The following is a 15,719-nucleotide window of genomic DNA, read 5'->3' on the forward strand; positions in this document are numbered from 1 at the left end:
TATGCCTGCATGCTTGTACATATTGCGTTGCTGCCAGATGATTGGCTGATTAAATACTTGCATTAACAAGCAAACATACTGGTGTACCTATTAGAGTGGCCACTGAATGTAACTTTAGATCTCTGGGCTATAAAACCTGTGTTGGTAAAGCTCCAAGAAAATGAAAGCTTACAGTACAAATACTAAAGCAATGAGTTTAATTCACATGAACACACCAGCTGGTTGAGGAACAAGTTCATTAAATTCAGTCTCCTTTTTTATCTGACGTCATAATATTTCAACACAAACACGAGGAGATCTGCAGATGCTGGAAATGCAAGCAACACACACAAAATGCTAGAGGAATGCAGCAGGCCAGGCAGCATCTATAGGAAGAAGTACAGTTGGCGTTTTGGGCCGAGACCCTTTGTCAGGACTAACCGAAAGAAGAGATAGTAAGAGATTTGAAAGTGGGAGGGGGAGGGGGATATCCGAAATGATAGAAGAAGACAGGAGGAGGGAGGGATGAAGCTAAGAGCTGGGAAGGTGATTGACAAAAGGGATACACAGCTGGAGAAGGGAAAGGATCATTGGATGGGAGGACTAGGGAGAAAGAAAGGGAGAGGGGAGCACCAAGGGGAGATGGAGAACAGGCAAGGAGTGACTGTGAGAGGGGCAGAGAGAGAAAGAAAAAAGTGAAAAATAATAAATAAATAAATAAATAGATAAATAGATGAATGAATAAGGGATGGGGTAAGAAGGGGAGGAGGGGCATTCACGGAAGTTAGAGAAATCAATGTTCATGCCATCAGGTTGGAGGCTAGAGAAATCAATAACACCTTATATTCCGTCTGGGTAGCCTCCAACCTGATGGCATGGTAACTTCCGTTAATTCCCCTCCTCCCCTTCTTACCCCATCCCTGATATATTTACTTATTTATTTATTATTTTTCCCCTTTTTTCTTTTTCTCTCTCTGTCCTTCTCAAAAAAATTCCTTGCCTGCTCCCCATCCCTCTCTCTGGTGCTTCCCTGCCCCTTTCTATCTCCCTAAGCCTCTCATCCCATGATCCTCTCCCTTCTCCAGCTATATATCCCTTTTGCCAATCAACTTTCCAGCTCTTAGCTTAATTCCTGCCCCTCCTGTCTTCTCCTATCATTTCGGATCTCCCCCTCCCCCTCTCAAATCTCTTACTATCTCTTCTTTCAGTTAGTCCTGACGAAGGGTCTCAGCCCGAAACGTCAACTGCATTTCTTCCTATAGATGCTGCCTGGCCTGCTGCATTCCACCAGCATTTTGTGTATGTTGTTCATAATATTTCAAGGCATTTTGTCTTTTCCAGCCGTCTTTCACTTAACAAATACAACAGATTTGATGCTGAATTTCTCATTCAGTAAGGCACATTTTATGGCCATGAATATAAAATCTCTGTCCTGAGGCTCTAACAGCCAGGATCAGAATACTGACACCAAAAGTACTTAGCATGATACTTCTTTATTATGTAGAGATGGATCGTTTTTACAGCTGTTTATCTACTCCACTGCAGAATTTACTTATCTGATAATCCAAATTATTTGAATGTACTGTATTCTTTATGACATTTAATCCTTATTTTGCAGCATTAAGAAATAATTATGTATTTTTTTCAAATACTAAGTTTCAAGTCAAAATTATATGCCAATTAAAGTTTTTTTTAAAAATCTTCTTTCTTAAATTTTATTCATGATCTGTAGTAATTTAAGGGCCAATGAAAGAAAACAATGGCTACCATTTATAAAATACTATTCAAACTCTTGGGACACCTACAGCATTCTTCAGCCAATTAACATGGTGAACCATATTTCTTGCTGTAATGTAAGAAACACAGCAGCCAATTCGCAGACAGCACATTCCTAAAAACAGTGGTCGTGATGAGATAATGTTTTGAAGATGTTATGGGGAACGTATATGGAGCAGGATACATAGTATTAATCCTCGACTGAAGGCATGTAGAAATTCTGCGTCCACATGGTCTGCTATGATTTGACTATCACTAGAAGTGGGATACATTAGTGAAAAATCACCCTAGCTTGGTACATTCACGTTTCCACAACAGGAAGTTAACCTACAACATTCTGACTCAGAATTTGAAAAGCTACACAGTCAGTTTAAACCTTATATTGTGTTAATTCTAAGTGTGTAATAAATAGTGCTGAAGAACTCTGTAAAGAGTGATATACGTGTTGAAAAACATCCTAGTGCATCTCACAAAATGGGAGGTAAAGAACACAGAACAGTAGTTAGTAATAGTGAGCCACCAGCTTACAACAGTTTTGGTATTGCTATATTTCCCAAAGGAATCCTCTTCCTATCAATATGCAGAACTATATACTTATTACAGAGGAAGATAGAATCTAACTTTTCAGTATACTTGTATTTTGAGACCATATTAGATTCCTAGAGATGTATAAAGTTTACAACATGGAAACAAACCCTTCAGTCCAATTTATTCAAGCCATCAAAGGTTCCTAATTAGTTATTCCCAATTTCCTGTATTTAGATATTATCCCTCCGAAGTTTTCTATTTGTGTATCCGTTCAGACAGTTTTTCAAAGATTGTAATTGTCCATGCCCCTACCACCTCTTTTGGCAGCTTATTGCATTTAACTAGCACCTTCTGTGATCTCCTTTAAATCTTTCTCCTCTCACCTTAAAACAATACCCTTTAGCTTCAGACTCCCCTACCCTGGGAAAATTACTGTGACTACTTACTCTATTTATACCTCTCCTAATTTTATAAACCTCTATAAAGGCAGCTCTTAGCCTCCTTCCCTTCAGGAAAAATTATCCTAGCCTATTAGTCTCTCCTTATTATTGAAGATCTCCAGTCCAGGCAACATCCTTAAGAATTATTTTTCTCTCTCTGTCTCTAGCTTAATCATATCCGTCCATGTTGTGGTGGCCAGAACTACACACACTTGAACTGCAGTCTCACCAATAAAAATACAGCTGTAATACAGTATGGCATCAAAACTCCTATGTTCAGTGCCATGGCCTATGAAGGCAAGCATGCCATTTGCCTTCTTTACCACTCTGTCTAACTATGTTGCCACTTTCAGGGAACTATGTACTTGAACTCCCCCCTGGTCTCTCTGTTCAGTAACATTCCCCAGAGTACTGTGTATGTTCTAACCCAGTTTAATTTCTTAAAATGCATCACCTCACACTTGTTTGAGCTAAATTCCATCCACTATTCCTTTTCCCACATTCCCTTTTGATCCAACTCCTCTTGTAACCTTTTTAATTTTATTCATGTTCTTGTTATGCTCATTTGAGGGCATCGAGCATTTCACTTCTTTCCTTTTTTTTAAATATTTGGCCATCTTTACAGTTTCATTCTCAAGTTAATCATTAAGAATGACAGAGAACACCTATTCATCACCATTTTTCCATCAATGAATTTTTCTATCAATAACGAAATACATATTTGCAATTACAGCTATCTGGCAATTTGTTATCTTTAACACCAAAGCCAATTATTCCTCTAAACTATTTCTTTTCTTAACCCATCCTCTGCTACAATACAGGTAAACATCAGGCATAAAAGAAACAGATTTTCTATTTGGAAACAGCAGTTGCTCAGCCAAACTCCTTCTTAATTTTATGGGTTCTAGATACTCATACCAGAATCAGATAAGCAAGAAAATTTCTGCTGAAACCAGCAAAATTTTCAGGGACAAAAGATAATTCCTTTTTACCGAGGTATGAATCTATACCAGAGTTGAAATGGTATTCTGTTATAACATCCGAATAGGAAGCAAGATTCCCAGTCCCAGAAACTAATAGAGCTTTCCTATAAATAAATTAAGTAAAATGTTTATTTAATTAGCCGTTAGAAATAGAATAGTATATTCAGTGCAGTAATGCAGCCTACATCCACTAAGCTGGGCCCCACAAATACAATTTAAGGTTTTGGACATCCACTTACATACAATATGCCAAAGCATAGGAACGTGGAAGCTCCATCACTGAAAAGTTAATTGACACAAACTTTTACACCAATCATGAAAGAAGAAAATGTACCATTGTAGTACCTTACATAGCCTCTGATCATCCCAAATTGTTCTTTTGGTGCAGTCACTCCTTTAAATTGTCAGAGGTTGTCAACTCATGCAGAGCAACACTCACAAACAGGAGTGTTATAATGATCAGAACATTTGCTCATTTTTGGATGAGATTCTCACGTTTTGCTAGATCTGTTATTTGAGAATCAAATTTGATCAATGGTATCAACATTAGTGCAACACTCAAAATAAAATATCAGCAGTAAGAATTTCAATCATTTGGTCTGAAAAACAGAGACTGCTGCTCACTCACAGAAGATCTAACATCGAAGGCTGAGAAATGATATCATTTCAAGGGACAATCACATAAAACCTGAGTTGATAGTCAGACTGCTGCATGCCACACTATACTGCTCACACTGAACACTGAAAATTCCTTATTCTACAAATGCTTTACAACAACATAAACGACTGTCCAATGCCCATTTATCCTGACCTAACATTCCTCTTCATGGATGAATTGCAAAAAACAACTCCAAAGCATCATAGGCACCTCACCAAATTTCATGAGGAGAGACAATCTTCCTCAATGTCTACAAAGGTTATGCTTATTCAACTTACGTATCTACTTACATCTGTGATCTTATAGAAAGCATCTCAAGAACAATCTCAATACACCAGAACTACAATCATTGAGGAAGTCAAGCTTGTATCATTCTCAATTTCCTAATTTTAAAGTCATTCAGTAGTTCCATCTAATATCAGACAATGCATACAAGATACAACCTAAACGGTTTACTCTCCGCAGACACGCAATTGTAAATCATTCTTTGTTGAATTAGGGAAGCCTTTACTGCAAAAGAAAAAAACTTAATTTATTACTCCATCAGCCCTCTGGAACTCCTACTCCTATGTCTCACATTCTTAAATTATTAACAGTGTTTAATGCTGGATGAACAATGCAAACCTGGCTCAGCTTATCATTCCATCCAAAGTATGGCACCACCAATAATGAGCATTCCTTCCGTAATGCACAAAAAATAGCAGCTTGCTCTTTGTTACATATCTGCAGAGTAGACCTTGAAACCCTTTACTTAGGACCGGTATAGTAGACAGCTTTTTTTATGAGACATTGACTAAAGCTTACCTATAGTCACTACAGTTTAGGAGACAAGTGAACTCACAAAAAAAAACTGAAAAGAGATTAGTGTAGGAATAGTGTAAATTCGTTTTTGATGGTTACATGGACTCAATGGTTTGAAGGGCTTGGTTCCATGCTGTCTGATTCTAACTCACTGAAGCTGTTGTCTGATATATCCCCAGAAGGTCTGTAGCCTGTGTCCTAACATGGATAATTCCATTCCCTCATCAGCTGTTGACCTCTATTTGTTCTCAGTTAAGCATCGGTTTTACGAGAACTCTTTACTGCAGCGTTTAGAGAACGACCATGATAGAAGATTAAGGACATATGAAACAGGAACAGGAGTAGACCATCTGGTCCATCAACTCTGCTCAACCATTCCATAAGATCAGAGCTGACTTGGCTGTGGACTCAGCTCCACCTACCCACCTTTTCCCCATAGCCTTTAATTCCCCAGCTATGCAAAATTCTAACTGTGCTTTAAATATATTTAATGAGGTAGCTTCTACTGCTTCCCAGGACAAAAGCAGTTTCTCCTCTTCTCCATCCTAAATCCATTCTCCAGAAACTTGAAGCTATATCCATAGTTATTGTACTATAACTTTAACAATAAATAAAATTCAGACATCCCCAAACTAATATTATAAATACATAAATATGTAAAAGCAATTCTAAGATATGTTCTTGTCCTTGGCTTCCAGTAAATAGTAGGAAACTGTGCAATCATCACCCAAATGTCACATGCAAATTTCCTCAAACATACTTCTCTTCATTGCAGATTGAGGAAAGTTATGGAAGTTCAGCTTCTCACAAACGCACTTTCAAACTTCTTCAGATGTATTGCTGAATGTACCCTGACTGATTGCACTTTGCTCTGGCAATTCAAATGTACAGGAATGTAAGAAGCTGCAGGGGGTAATGGACTCTGCCCAGTACATCATGCGCACATTCTTCCCCACCACTGAAAGTATCTAAAAGAGATGCTGTCTCAAGAAGACTTCTGGGTTATGTAATCTTCTTGCTGCTACATCGAGCAGGAAATACATAAGTCTGAAGTCCCTTTCCATAAAGTTCAAGAGCAGCTACTCCCCTTTAGCCATTTAGTTCTTAAACCAATCAGCACAACCTTAATCACTACAGTTTACCAACACTATGACACCATTTTGATAACTTTGCACTAAAATGTATGTTTTCTGTTCTAACTGTTATAATTTATGTTTTTTTCTTGAGAATGCTGCTTATATGATGCTATGTGCCTGTGATGTTGCTCCAAGTCAGTTTTCATCACAACTTTGAGTATTTGCGAATATGACAACAAACTCGACTTCCATTTCCGAACATGAGAGACTAACTGCATGAAAATTGCTTTCAGTTACCCTTTCCTTACAAGAAGGTATATTCCTTCTGTCCATTTACTTAACTTTGTCTAAAATTGAGAGATTAGTGAAGCAAAAAACTAAGGCTGCAATCCATCAATCATTAAAGGTGCCTCCCCATGCTATTAATGGTATTCACATACAGCAGATAAACTTAATAAGTACTACACCTAAATAAAATGTAAGTTCATATCTATCACTAAATTGAATTCAAATGAGGAGCCCCCTTATTGACTGTTCTGCAGTACAGCAATTCTCCAAATCAATTCATACCCCATGGCTGAGTTTCAAAGAAAACAAACCCTTCCCTTCATCATAGTGATGTCATTTAAGCAGATGAAGTTGTATCAAACCACATATCCACAAAACACAACTCCAAAACACAAAACACAAAGTGACAGCAAAACAGCTGAAAATAACATTTTATGTCTACAGCTTCAATGACATGATATTTTACAAACTTCTTATAAGCATAACAAAGCATTTTACACTGCATGAAATACACTTGTGATATGGGACACAGGCAGCAAAAATACTTAATTTGATTTGATTAGTGTTGATTGATGGATGAACATTGTTAAAGACTGGAACACATCCTATTCTTTTTGAGTAATATTGTAAGATTATTGATCTCCATTAACTGTTGGGCCAGAAAATGACAGTAACGTTCTAGTTAAAGAGTTCTACTTGGACAGTATAATCAAGAGTTAAGTTATCTGCTCCCAAAATAGCCTAGAAGCTGTTCAGCAGAATGATAAAAACCTGCTAGAAATAGTTAGTGATTGTATCAATTTATAACATAAAGAGAACATAAGGCAATTCAATAGAATCAACTTTCTACTAAATTGTAGTTTATGCTCATCTTGCTAAATTCTTTACTTTGAACGTGTTCAAAACAGCCTTACTAGGTGAAGTCTATGCAGTATATATTATTCTTCAACAATGGTAAGGATGAAAATACTGGGAAAATCTTTTGTTACATACCTAGAGAAGCGCATAGTGTTATCTGGAGCCTTGTACCAAATGGAGCAATAGTAGAGCATTTTAATTAAATAATGAAAATCCATGTTGTTAATTGCCAATAAATAACTTGGATTAATCCATGATTATAAACTGAAAGCTAATTTATGTGACCTACGCACTGTTCCCTACCTTGTCTATTACATTGCAACATTACATAAGCATACTATGCAACCTTCCAAACTAGATTTTTCTATTTTGCACATTGGACCATTTGTTTGTTTAGCCAAACATATTCAAAAGAAGGACAGTCAATACTTTTTAATGTTAAGTCAGAAGAATTCATCAGCTCACCTCATTGTATACAAAAGTGTTCCATCTTCAGTTATCCTCAGTAGTTTATTGGGCATGGTCATGTTATGTGCCACTGACTTTTTCCCATTGTGAAAGAAAGTATCCGGGGTCCATATTCTACTCGCCATTAAATTATTTAAACGTAGAATAGTCATGGGCCCTTTGAATTTCAACCTTTCGTCTTCCCAGCTCTGACGAAAAAACACGTCTATTGTGTATTCCTGCAGAAAACATCAATCCAGTTGTCATTAAATGTCCATTAGAATAGTACAAGAGGAAACTTGTATTGTTCCTGTGGCTTGGTCATTTAAAAAGCAGTATAGCATTATTTTTTACAACTAATTCACTGTTAGTTGCAGGAATTTCCCTATAAACCATGTGAGGAGGGCAATGTGATATTCAGAATTTTGAAGATGTGGATCTACTTTGTTTCACTGTTGCTCTCTGAATGTTTTGCTAGACTAATACTTAATAAATAATTTGTTGTGTATTATGAGTGAACATGTTCTTTCCATCTGTTTCATTGACCCTGTAACTGATATATGAGTGATTGCATCCCACAGCCTTGCTGGAAATGGAGGAGCACATTAAATATACATGGAACACATTTATACTCTTCCCTATAACTTGACAAGTTGGATCAGTTCAAGCTCATTCATAATGCTCATGAGGAAAAAGATTGTAATAAACATTGCATTTTCTACTAAACATTCAGAAATCAAATTTGGCATGACTAAGTATTTCAATTGAAGATGTATGTTGACGTATCTAATAAAAATGTAAATATCATTATTAATGTACACACTGTTAAGTGCGAGTGATAAATTTTGTCTAAAGTGAGAGAAAACTAACACTCACCATGTCTGTGTCTGAGACGGGTCCAAAACTCGTTACGTAGATATCCGTCTTGACTTGTGTTATGCGCTCTGGCAAATGACCAGATTGGGACAGTTATTTTATCTACTTCAAGTGACTAACCAAACTCGCTTAAAGATGAAACTCTGTTGCGCTCTAATTTTATTTCAGCTTTATCAATAAAGAACTTTTTAAAGTAACCCGTGTCGATCATTTTACCCGAGCAATGCAAGGTGATATTTGCGGTAATGACATATCATTCACTTTGTTTTCATATGGCTTAGCAAAATACAAGTGAGTGGAATCATTTGAATTGTCATATATATTAGATGTAGTGAAGACGCCTTGTTCTCCAAAGGAGAAAAAGTTGAAGATTAATCCAATATAAATATTTTTAGATAAGACGTTTTCCGCAAATTAACTCTCTCTCTCCCCCCCCCCCCCCCCCCTCGCTTTCTCTGTCTTTCTCTTCCCACCCCCCACCCCCCCCGTTACAGTTGGTCACTGTTGAGAGGCTCGGGGAAAGATATAAAGTGAACTGTCTGAAATGAACAGAATTGATCCACTGACAGAGATATTGAATAACATAAGGAGGAGTAAATTCTAAAATGTTATGCTGATAACGTTAATGGGTGAAGGCCTCCAGGGAGCAGACAGCATTCTCCCACCACCACCACTCCAGAGGCGAGTAAACTTCCCATGCTCGATCGCCTCCTCACAGTGAAACATGAACCCGTGGTCTGCTCCCGTAATTTGACTCCTTGACCCCAGGGATCCGCCTTGCCGGTTTCCTTGTAGCATTCAGCGTGTATCCCAATACACCAAATGCGGATTAAGGCGGTATCTCCTAGAAGTACTCCGGAGTTTCACCTCGGGATCCGCTAATATAGAAACGTAATACGTTTATCTGTGAGTTTAATTGTTGATCGACAAGTTTGCCCTCACTCTTAGATTTTTCATTCCATCTACTAGCCATCTCCGCTTTACTGTTTTCTTTATAGATCGTGGTTTACTTTTACCACATCAAATAACATCCCTCGTGGTTTCCTCTAACTACAGGTATTTTCTCTGACACATCTTAAAGAGGTAGAGGCTAACGGTTGTAAATTCTTTCTAGGGCGGAGCCCTAGCGGGCCGTCATTCCCATTTTCAAGATGCAGTAAAAAACACCTGGTGTGATTAGGCTCGATAGCCGCAAAGTCAGTAGCAATGATTGATAACGTGTGTTGTATGCGGCTTTACAATGCATATAACAATCTTCTAATAGGTATTTCTTTCATTTGCAGCCATGCCACTATACAAACCTCCCAACCCTGGTCTCAGACGGTTATCATATCCATCCAGAAGACTGTCGAGGATTCTAGTGAAGATTGTAATGTTGTTCTTGGCTTCATCAGACATTTGAATGCTGTATTTGGGGTGGGGGGCGGTGAGGGAATAAAACATGCATTGCATTAAACATTTACACATCTTCCAATTCCTGATTTTTTCCATGGATTCAAATCTATCACATTAGAGCAAACTGTTACTATTGGTTATCCCATGATTGCGTTTTGAGAAACAAAACGCCAACTATTTCAATCATGTTTTTGAGTACTGCCCACATTCTAATGTCGCTTTATGAGGGGATCTAAACAGTAAAAACATTTAAAGCGCAAATGTTATCTTAATTTTAGAGAAGGGATGTTATTAAGATTATTCAGGAATTAAATTGCACTTTTGACATAAGAATGAGAAAAGTAACAGAAAGTTGAGCATTACGGGACAGCTAAGTGGAACACGTCTAATTGTAGGCATGAAGGGAGTGAGTTTAATATATAAGAATATAATATTACAGTCGAGTATTAACTTTTTCTGATTCACTATCCCTGAAAGATGGGTTTAAAGGTATTGTTTTTGCCTAATAAAACTAGCTGCAAAGTGACTTGGGATGTCCTGGGATGTCTATGCTACGTGTCATTATTCTTCCAGCACATGTAGAAGAATCGAGTCAGCCGAACAAATTTCGCCCTCCAGTTAATCCGAATTTATCTTCTCGTTGTCCCACCAGATTTTACTTAAGGAAACTACTCATTAATACACAAGTGAGTACATCATTGTTTTTTAACGGTAAGTTTTTCAAAAAAAAACTTACTTTCTCAGAACTTCCACAATTGTCATTTTACGTTCATATATTATTGTAAAAGTCGAGCGCTGATTTACATTTTTATTCGTTACCCTTAACATTGCTATATTTCGAACAAACGTATAAACAGTTTAATGCAGCTCATAAAATATTGTGGACATGAAAAGGAGAATGACTTCACAAAGTTTCAACATTCACAACCTCCTAGCAAAACTAAATGAAAGTTATACAAACAAGAAATGCTGACCCGACTTACAGTACTAATGCAGCAGGGCTCCTAATAAAAAGTATTTCCCTTCAGACAATACTGGGCTCATTTATTTAATGAAAAGTATATATTTTGTACATGATATTAGTGATCCCAGGATTTCCCAAAGCTCTAAAGCAACGAAGTACTTTTGAAGTGTGGTGGATGTTGCAATGTGGGACAATTTTGCATAGCACAAATAGTAATGAAAAGAATAACAAATTAATCCGGTAAGTGTTGAGTTAAGGGATAAAAGAGTGTATAAGTACTTTCCCTACTCTTCTGAATGTTGCCAGATCTTTTCCCTTCATCTCCGAAGGCAGAGGGGTTTAATTCCCATAGGCGTAAACTCTGACAATTGCAGCTCCTGCACCGCACTACACTAGAGAATCAGCTATAGTGCCTGATTAATCTCCGCACACAAAACTTGAGAAGTTAATTCTCAGCCTCTGGAGGCTGCTATTTTGCTTGAATTTCTCGAAATAACATAGCTAATAGCCATGAGATCGTCTACTTGGATCTGGAAATAATTGGTATGAAATTGAGCATAATGAAAATATATTCCAATGATACAATGTAAAGTAGTTTTTGAGATTCTGTTCACTGATACCATGCTGTAAATGAAATATATTGTCAGAAAGTAAATGATCTCTTTATACTAAAAATGTGATTTATTTATTAGATTAGATGCCTGCAAAGACTATTCCACCATCGGAAAAAGTTTCATTAAATCATTTGGTATGTCAATCATCATTTATAGGATTAAGCAAGGGAATTATGAATGCAACATTCTAAATAAATAAAAAAATAAAAATAACGCAAGAAGTGATGGCTGGTTTTGCGTGTATACATGCATAATCTATACAGATACCGCTGATTTTTCAAGTAAAGTGTGGAAGGGAAACTACCAAATCAAATGATCTTTCACAAGGGGAATACTTCACGTGTCTTATTAACATATGCTCTACTTTAGAATACACTTATTTTTCGTGGATTATACAAGGAGCAACCTTACACCAAAAACGAACACACTGAAGCCCGGAAAATGTTTCTGAATCACACCATAGAGTGAGGAGGCTAACGTTCGGCAGTTCTGAGGGCAAATACCACATACCTATAAACTGCATGTTTTATTTTCCCTGCCCTGGGCCGTTACTGACTTTGTTAAAGTACGACAGTAGATCTAATCTGATCTGAATTATAGGTTATAATGATTTTTACACACTCCAGAAAGACTTTAACTGAATAAGGAATACTGTACACCAACTCCATCTACAGGCCATGGGAACAGTGACATCAAAATATAGACTCAGTTTAAATGATAGTTAGAAAGAAACTAAGTGTATATTTACAGATTAATACCGATGTTCAACGTACTGTCATCAAAACTTCGTGTGTGTGTGTGTGCGTGTGCGTGTGTGTGTGTGTGTGTGTGTGTGCGTGCGTGCGTGTGTGTGTGTGTGTGCGTGTGTGTGTGTGTGTGTGTGTGTGTGTGTGTGTGTGTGTGTGTGTATGACTGGGTATGGATGTGGGGTGGTGCATTCAAAGAGGCACATTCAAAACAAAACTGGTAACCAATATAACAAGCATGACTTATGATCCTAAACGCATTTACTTGAAGAAATCCTACACTTATTTTGTCATTGAAGTGCTCTTTCACCTACGTTGTCAGTAAATTACATAATGACGGACATTATTTCTATATTCAATCTTTCTTATTCAGGGTTTCTGGATATGATCGTACTCTATTTGGTTAATGGAGAGTCTATTGGTTCTAAGAGAGGCAGATACTGACAAATTATAATTTTCTGTTCTTACGTTCTATGCAGTATGCAGAAATATTATACCACTTTGATTCATACAACTGAAGCGTGGCAATCGATTTTAATATAGTTAATGTTCTATCACTTATAAATGGAATAATATGGCGTCATTTTCTGAGGTGAAACTTATATACATTGCTTAAAGAGTTTATACAAATGATTGTACCCTTATTCTCTCTCTCCCTTTTTTTCAAAATCTCTATAAACATTATCTTACTCAAATGATTCAGCTACAGCGACACATCACTTTCATGAACTGACAAACTTAGATGGTTTTCATGAATCGCTAAAAGAAATGCAGTCATACCAACTCATTTACAATGGCTAAGTTTGTATGACACATAGCAACAAGATGGGCTGCTCACCTTGGGCGAATCGCTGCGTTGAGGAGGAGAAGGCAGAGTGTTGCTGATACGCAGCTACCGAGAGCAGTAACTCGCTCCATAGCAGGTCCACGAAGCAGGCACACTAATAAATAAACAATACAAGCATCAATATATACTCTCAGCAAAAGGCAGCAAACATGGATTACCACTTCGAGTCCACAGGTAACTGTGGCTGGATATCGCCATACTTATTCTCTGTAATGAAATATTCAGAAGACAGACTTTAAAATATGTATTGCCAAGGTTTTCACAAGATTGCTATCAGTGTAAAGGGCGGGGAGGAAAGCGCAACACTGTTGTCTCGCCCTGAAAATTATCGAGAATCTGCATTCACACATATTGTCTCTACTTTTGTGGGCAAAGGACAAGGGCAATCCAGAAGCTTCAATAGAAACGTCGGATTAACCCTTGTAGCATTCGGCCACCTTACTTTACACAGCCGAGCGAAACAGCCCAATAATGTCTCCCTCTGACTAAAGCATGTGCTGTTAATGGACGAAACACCTGGCTGAGGTGAGGGTCCTTCTGGTTGCGCTACAACGTTACTGTATTCAAATAAACAATGCAAGGGTCATAAACTCCATAGCAAATTAGAGTCCTTTTGCATAGCTACAAAATCCGGAATTCACATCATCTGATCTCCAAACAAACAGAACAATGTCCACCAGGTGAACAGACAACCAGCACCAAAATCTCACTTTGAACCGGTGTATACACAACGTATAAATTACAGAAGTGAAACAGTCATTGTATCTGAATTCCTTCGATACATTACCAACTGTTTTCTAAACGTAAGGTAAATGCGGCATCAGCCTCGCCAAAATTAACGCTATTCACACCATCTTGTATCTTGCAAACGGAGAGCGGATGAGAATGCAACAGTACACTGTAGATGCAAAACAATGACAAAATACCCCACAAAACCAAATAATTGACTTAGAGGACAAGCCGGATAACGTGTCATACACCGGGTGCTCAATGGGTTAAATGGCTACAGAGGTAGATTTGATATATACGCCTTCTTAGAACAACATCGATGATCAGCTTGAAAGTTTAAAGTATAATTCATTAATTTGATTGCAAAATACAAAAGCAAAGAATTGTCGAATGCAGCAACGTCAACTACAGCTCGCAGCATCATTTCAAAAGACAAATTTATGTTGATCATTGGAACCGAGAACTCTCACCTTCGAAGACTGGGGCAGTGAATAAACTTCTCTACTGAGTTCCTAAATTGCTGAGTTGAAATTCAAATAGCCCAGGTCTTACTGCTTGATGGCTCGTCTTTCTCTCCCCCCTTTTTAGGGGGGAACCAATATCTGAATCAGAAGCAGCACACACACGATCTGATCTTTCCTGGCTGTGATCAGCATTCCCCTGCGGGAGCCGTCACAGTCTCTCTGCCTTCTTGAATGGAAGGAGAAGCGGCGAATTATTTCATCTACACGGTATCTATAGGATGGGGGACTGCAGGTTCCAGGAAGCTTTACTCTACCAAGCCAATACTAATATGCCCGTCTGTAAACCGGATGTGAAATAAGCCGTGACTTCAAATCAGGCAGATTTTTTTCCCCTGATTTTGAGTGAGGGAGGGAGATGATACCCTGAGTGAACGTAAACACGTTGAGAACCAATCCGCCGCCAAACGTAGATTTCCTGTCTCCACCGCACAACTTAACTTACAGCCTTTCACGTTAATCTATTTCGGGGTGACAAATATCAGATCTTAACTTACAGCAACCCCCTCAGCTCTGACACGTTGGTTCATTGCGTTATAGTGAAGGAAAACTGTAATTAGGTCTCCCTCGATCTCACATACAACCAAATGTGCATATGTGCAACATAAGTCAAATGAGATGTATGTAAGAGAATCGCGAAAATATAAATGTCCCTTCATGTGAGCACAGAAACAAAAAACATCCATTACAGTTAATTAGAAATCACAACATGTCACTTCGGATAAATGCAGCCACACATCACAAAAATTAATGGCTTGTTACTTTATTACAATGTTATTTTTTCAGTGATAATTTAGGCATCTCCGTAATTCGGCCTAGTCCTGGGTAATAATTTTGTCAGGATAATGTTGAAACCTGCCTGTTTGAAAGCCACTGATGTTTCTCTACGGAGCGAAAGGAGCGGCGAGTCCATTTCGCTAGCCTGCACGCACGCGCTCTGCTTCAACCACCAGACGTGCATACGGTCCTAAAGCCCGGCAAAACACATACGGCAATTTAAACCTATTTTCCAGTTGATAGGGAGGGATAGATTAAAGCTCAAAATATGCCGGGATGCGGGATGCATCCTGATTTATGAGTTGTTAAGAGGATGTTTTAGGCCCTAAAACACGATCCCTTTATTTGGGTATATAAAAACGGAGCAACAAAGGTGCAAGCTAAATAGAATACGAACAGTTTAAAGAAAACACATA

At 37.9% G+C, this 15,719-nt stretch overlaps 1 protein-coding gene across 3 annotated transcripts in view; it reads right to left on the reverse strand.

Annotated features, from left to right (window-relative positions):
* LOC140739193 (gamma-aminobutyric acid receptor subunit alpha-1-like) overlaps positions 1-15,461 on the reverse strand; it is a 37,026-nt gene extending 21,565 nt beyond the window's left edge. The window contains exons 1-5 of one of the 3 annotated variants that reach the window (XM_073067256.1): positions 15,386-15,461; positions 13,268-13,370; positions 10,012-10,115; positions 8,711-8,778; positions 7,853-8,073 (exon numbers count right to left, since the gene is read on the reverse strand). In XM_073067256.1, the coding sequence (XP_072923357.1) occupies positions 7,853-8,073; positions 8,711-8,778; positions 10,012-10,115; positions 13,268-13,347 (473 nt within the window). In that variant the 5' untranslated portion in view covers positions 13,348-13,370; positions 15,386-15,461. Of the gene's footprint in view, positions 1-7,852; positions 8,074-8,710; positions 8,779-10,011; positions 10,116-13,267; positions 13,371-14,063; positions 14,159-14,475; positions 14,828-15,385 lie in introns of those variants that run through there. The other 2 variants (XM_073067255.1, XM_073067257.1) reach the window with 2 other exon arrangements.
* Positions 15,462-15,719: the final 258 nt, after the last annotated feature.

Source organism: Hemitrygon akajei, chromosome 15 (assembly GCF_048418815.1).
Source record: "Hemitrygon akajei chromosome 15, sHemAka1.3, whole genome shotgun sequence".
Classification (NCBI taxonomy): Eukaryota; Metazoa; Chordata; class Chondrichthyes; order Myliobatiformes; family Dasyatidae; genus Hemitrygon; species Hemitrygon akajei.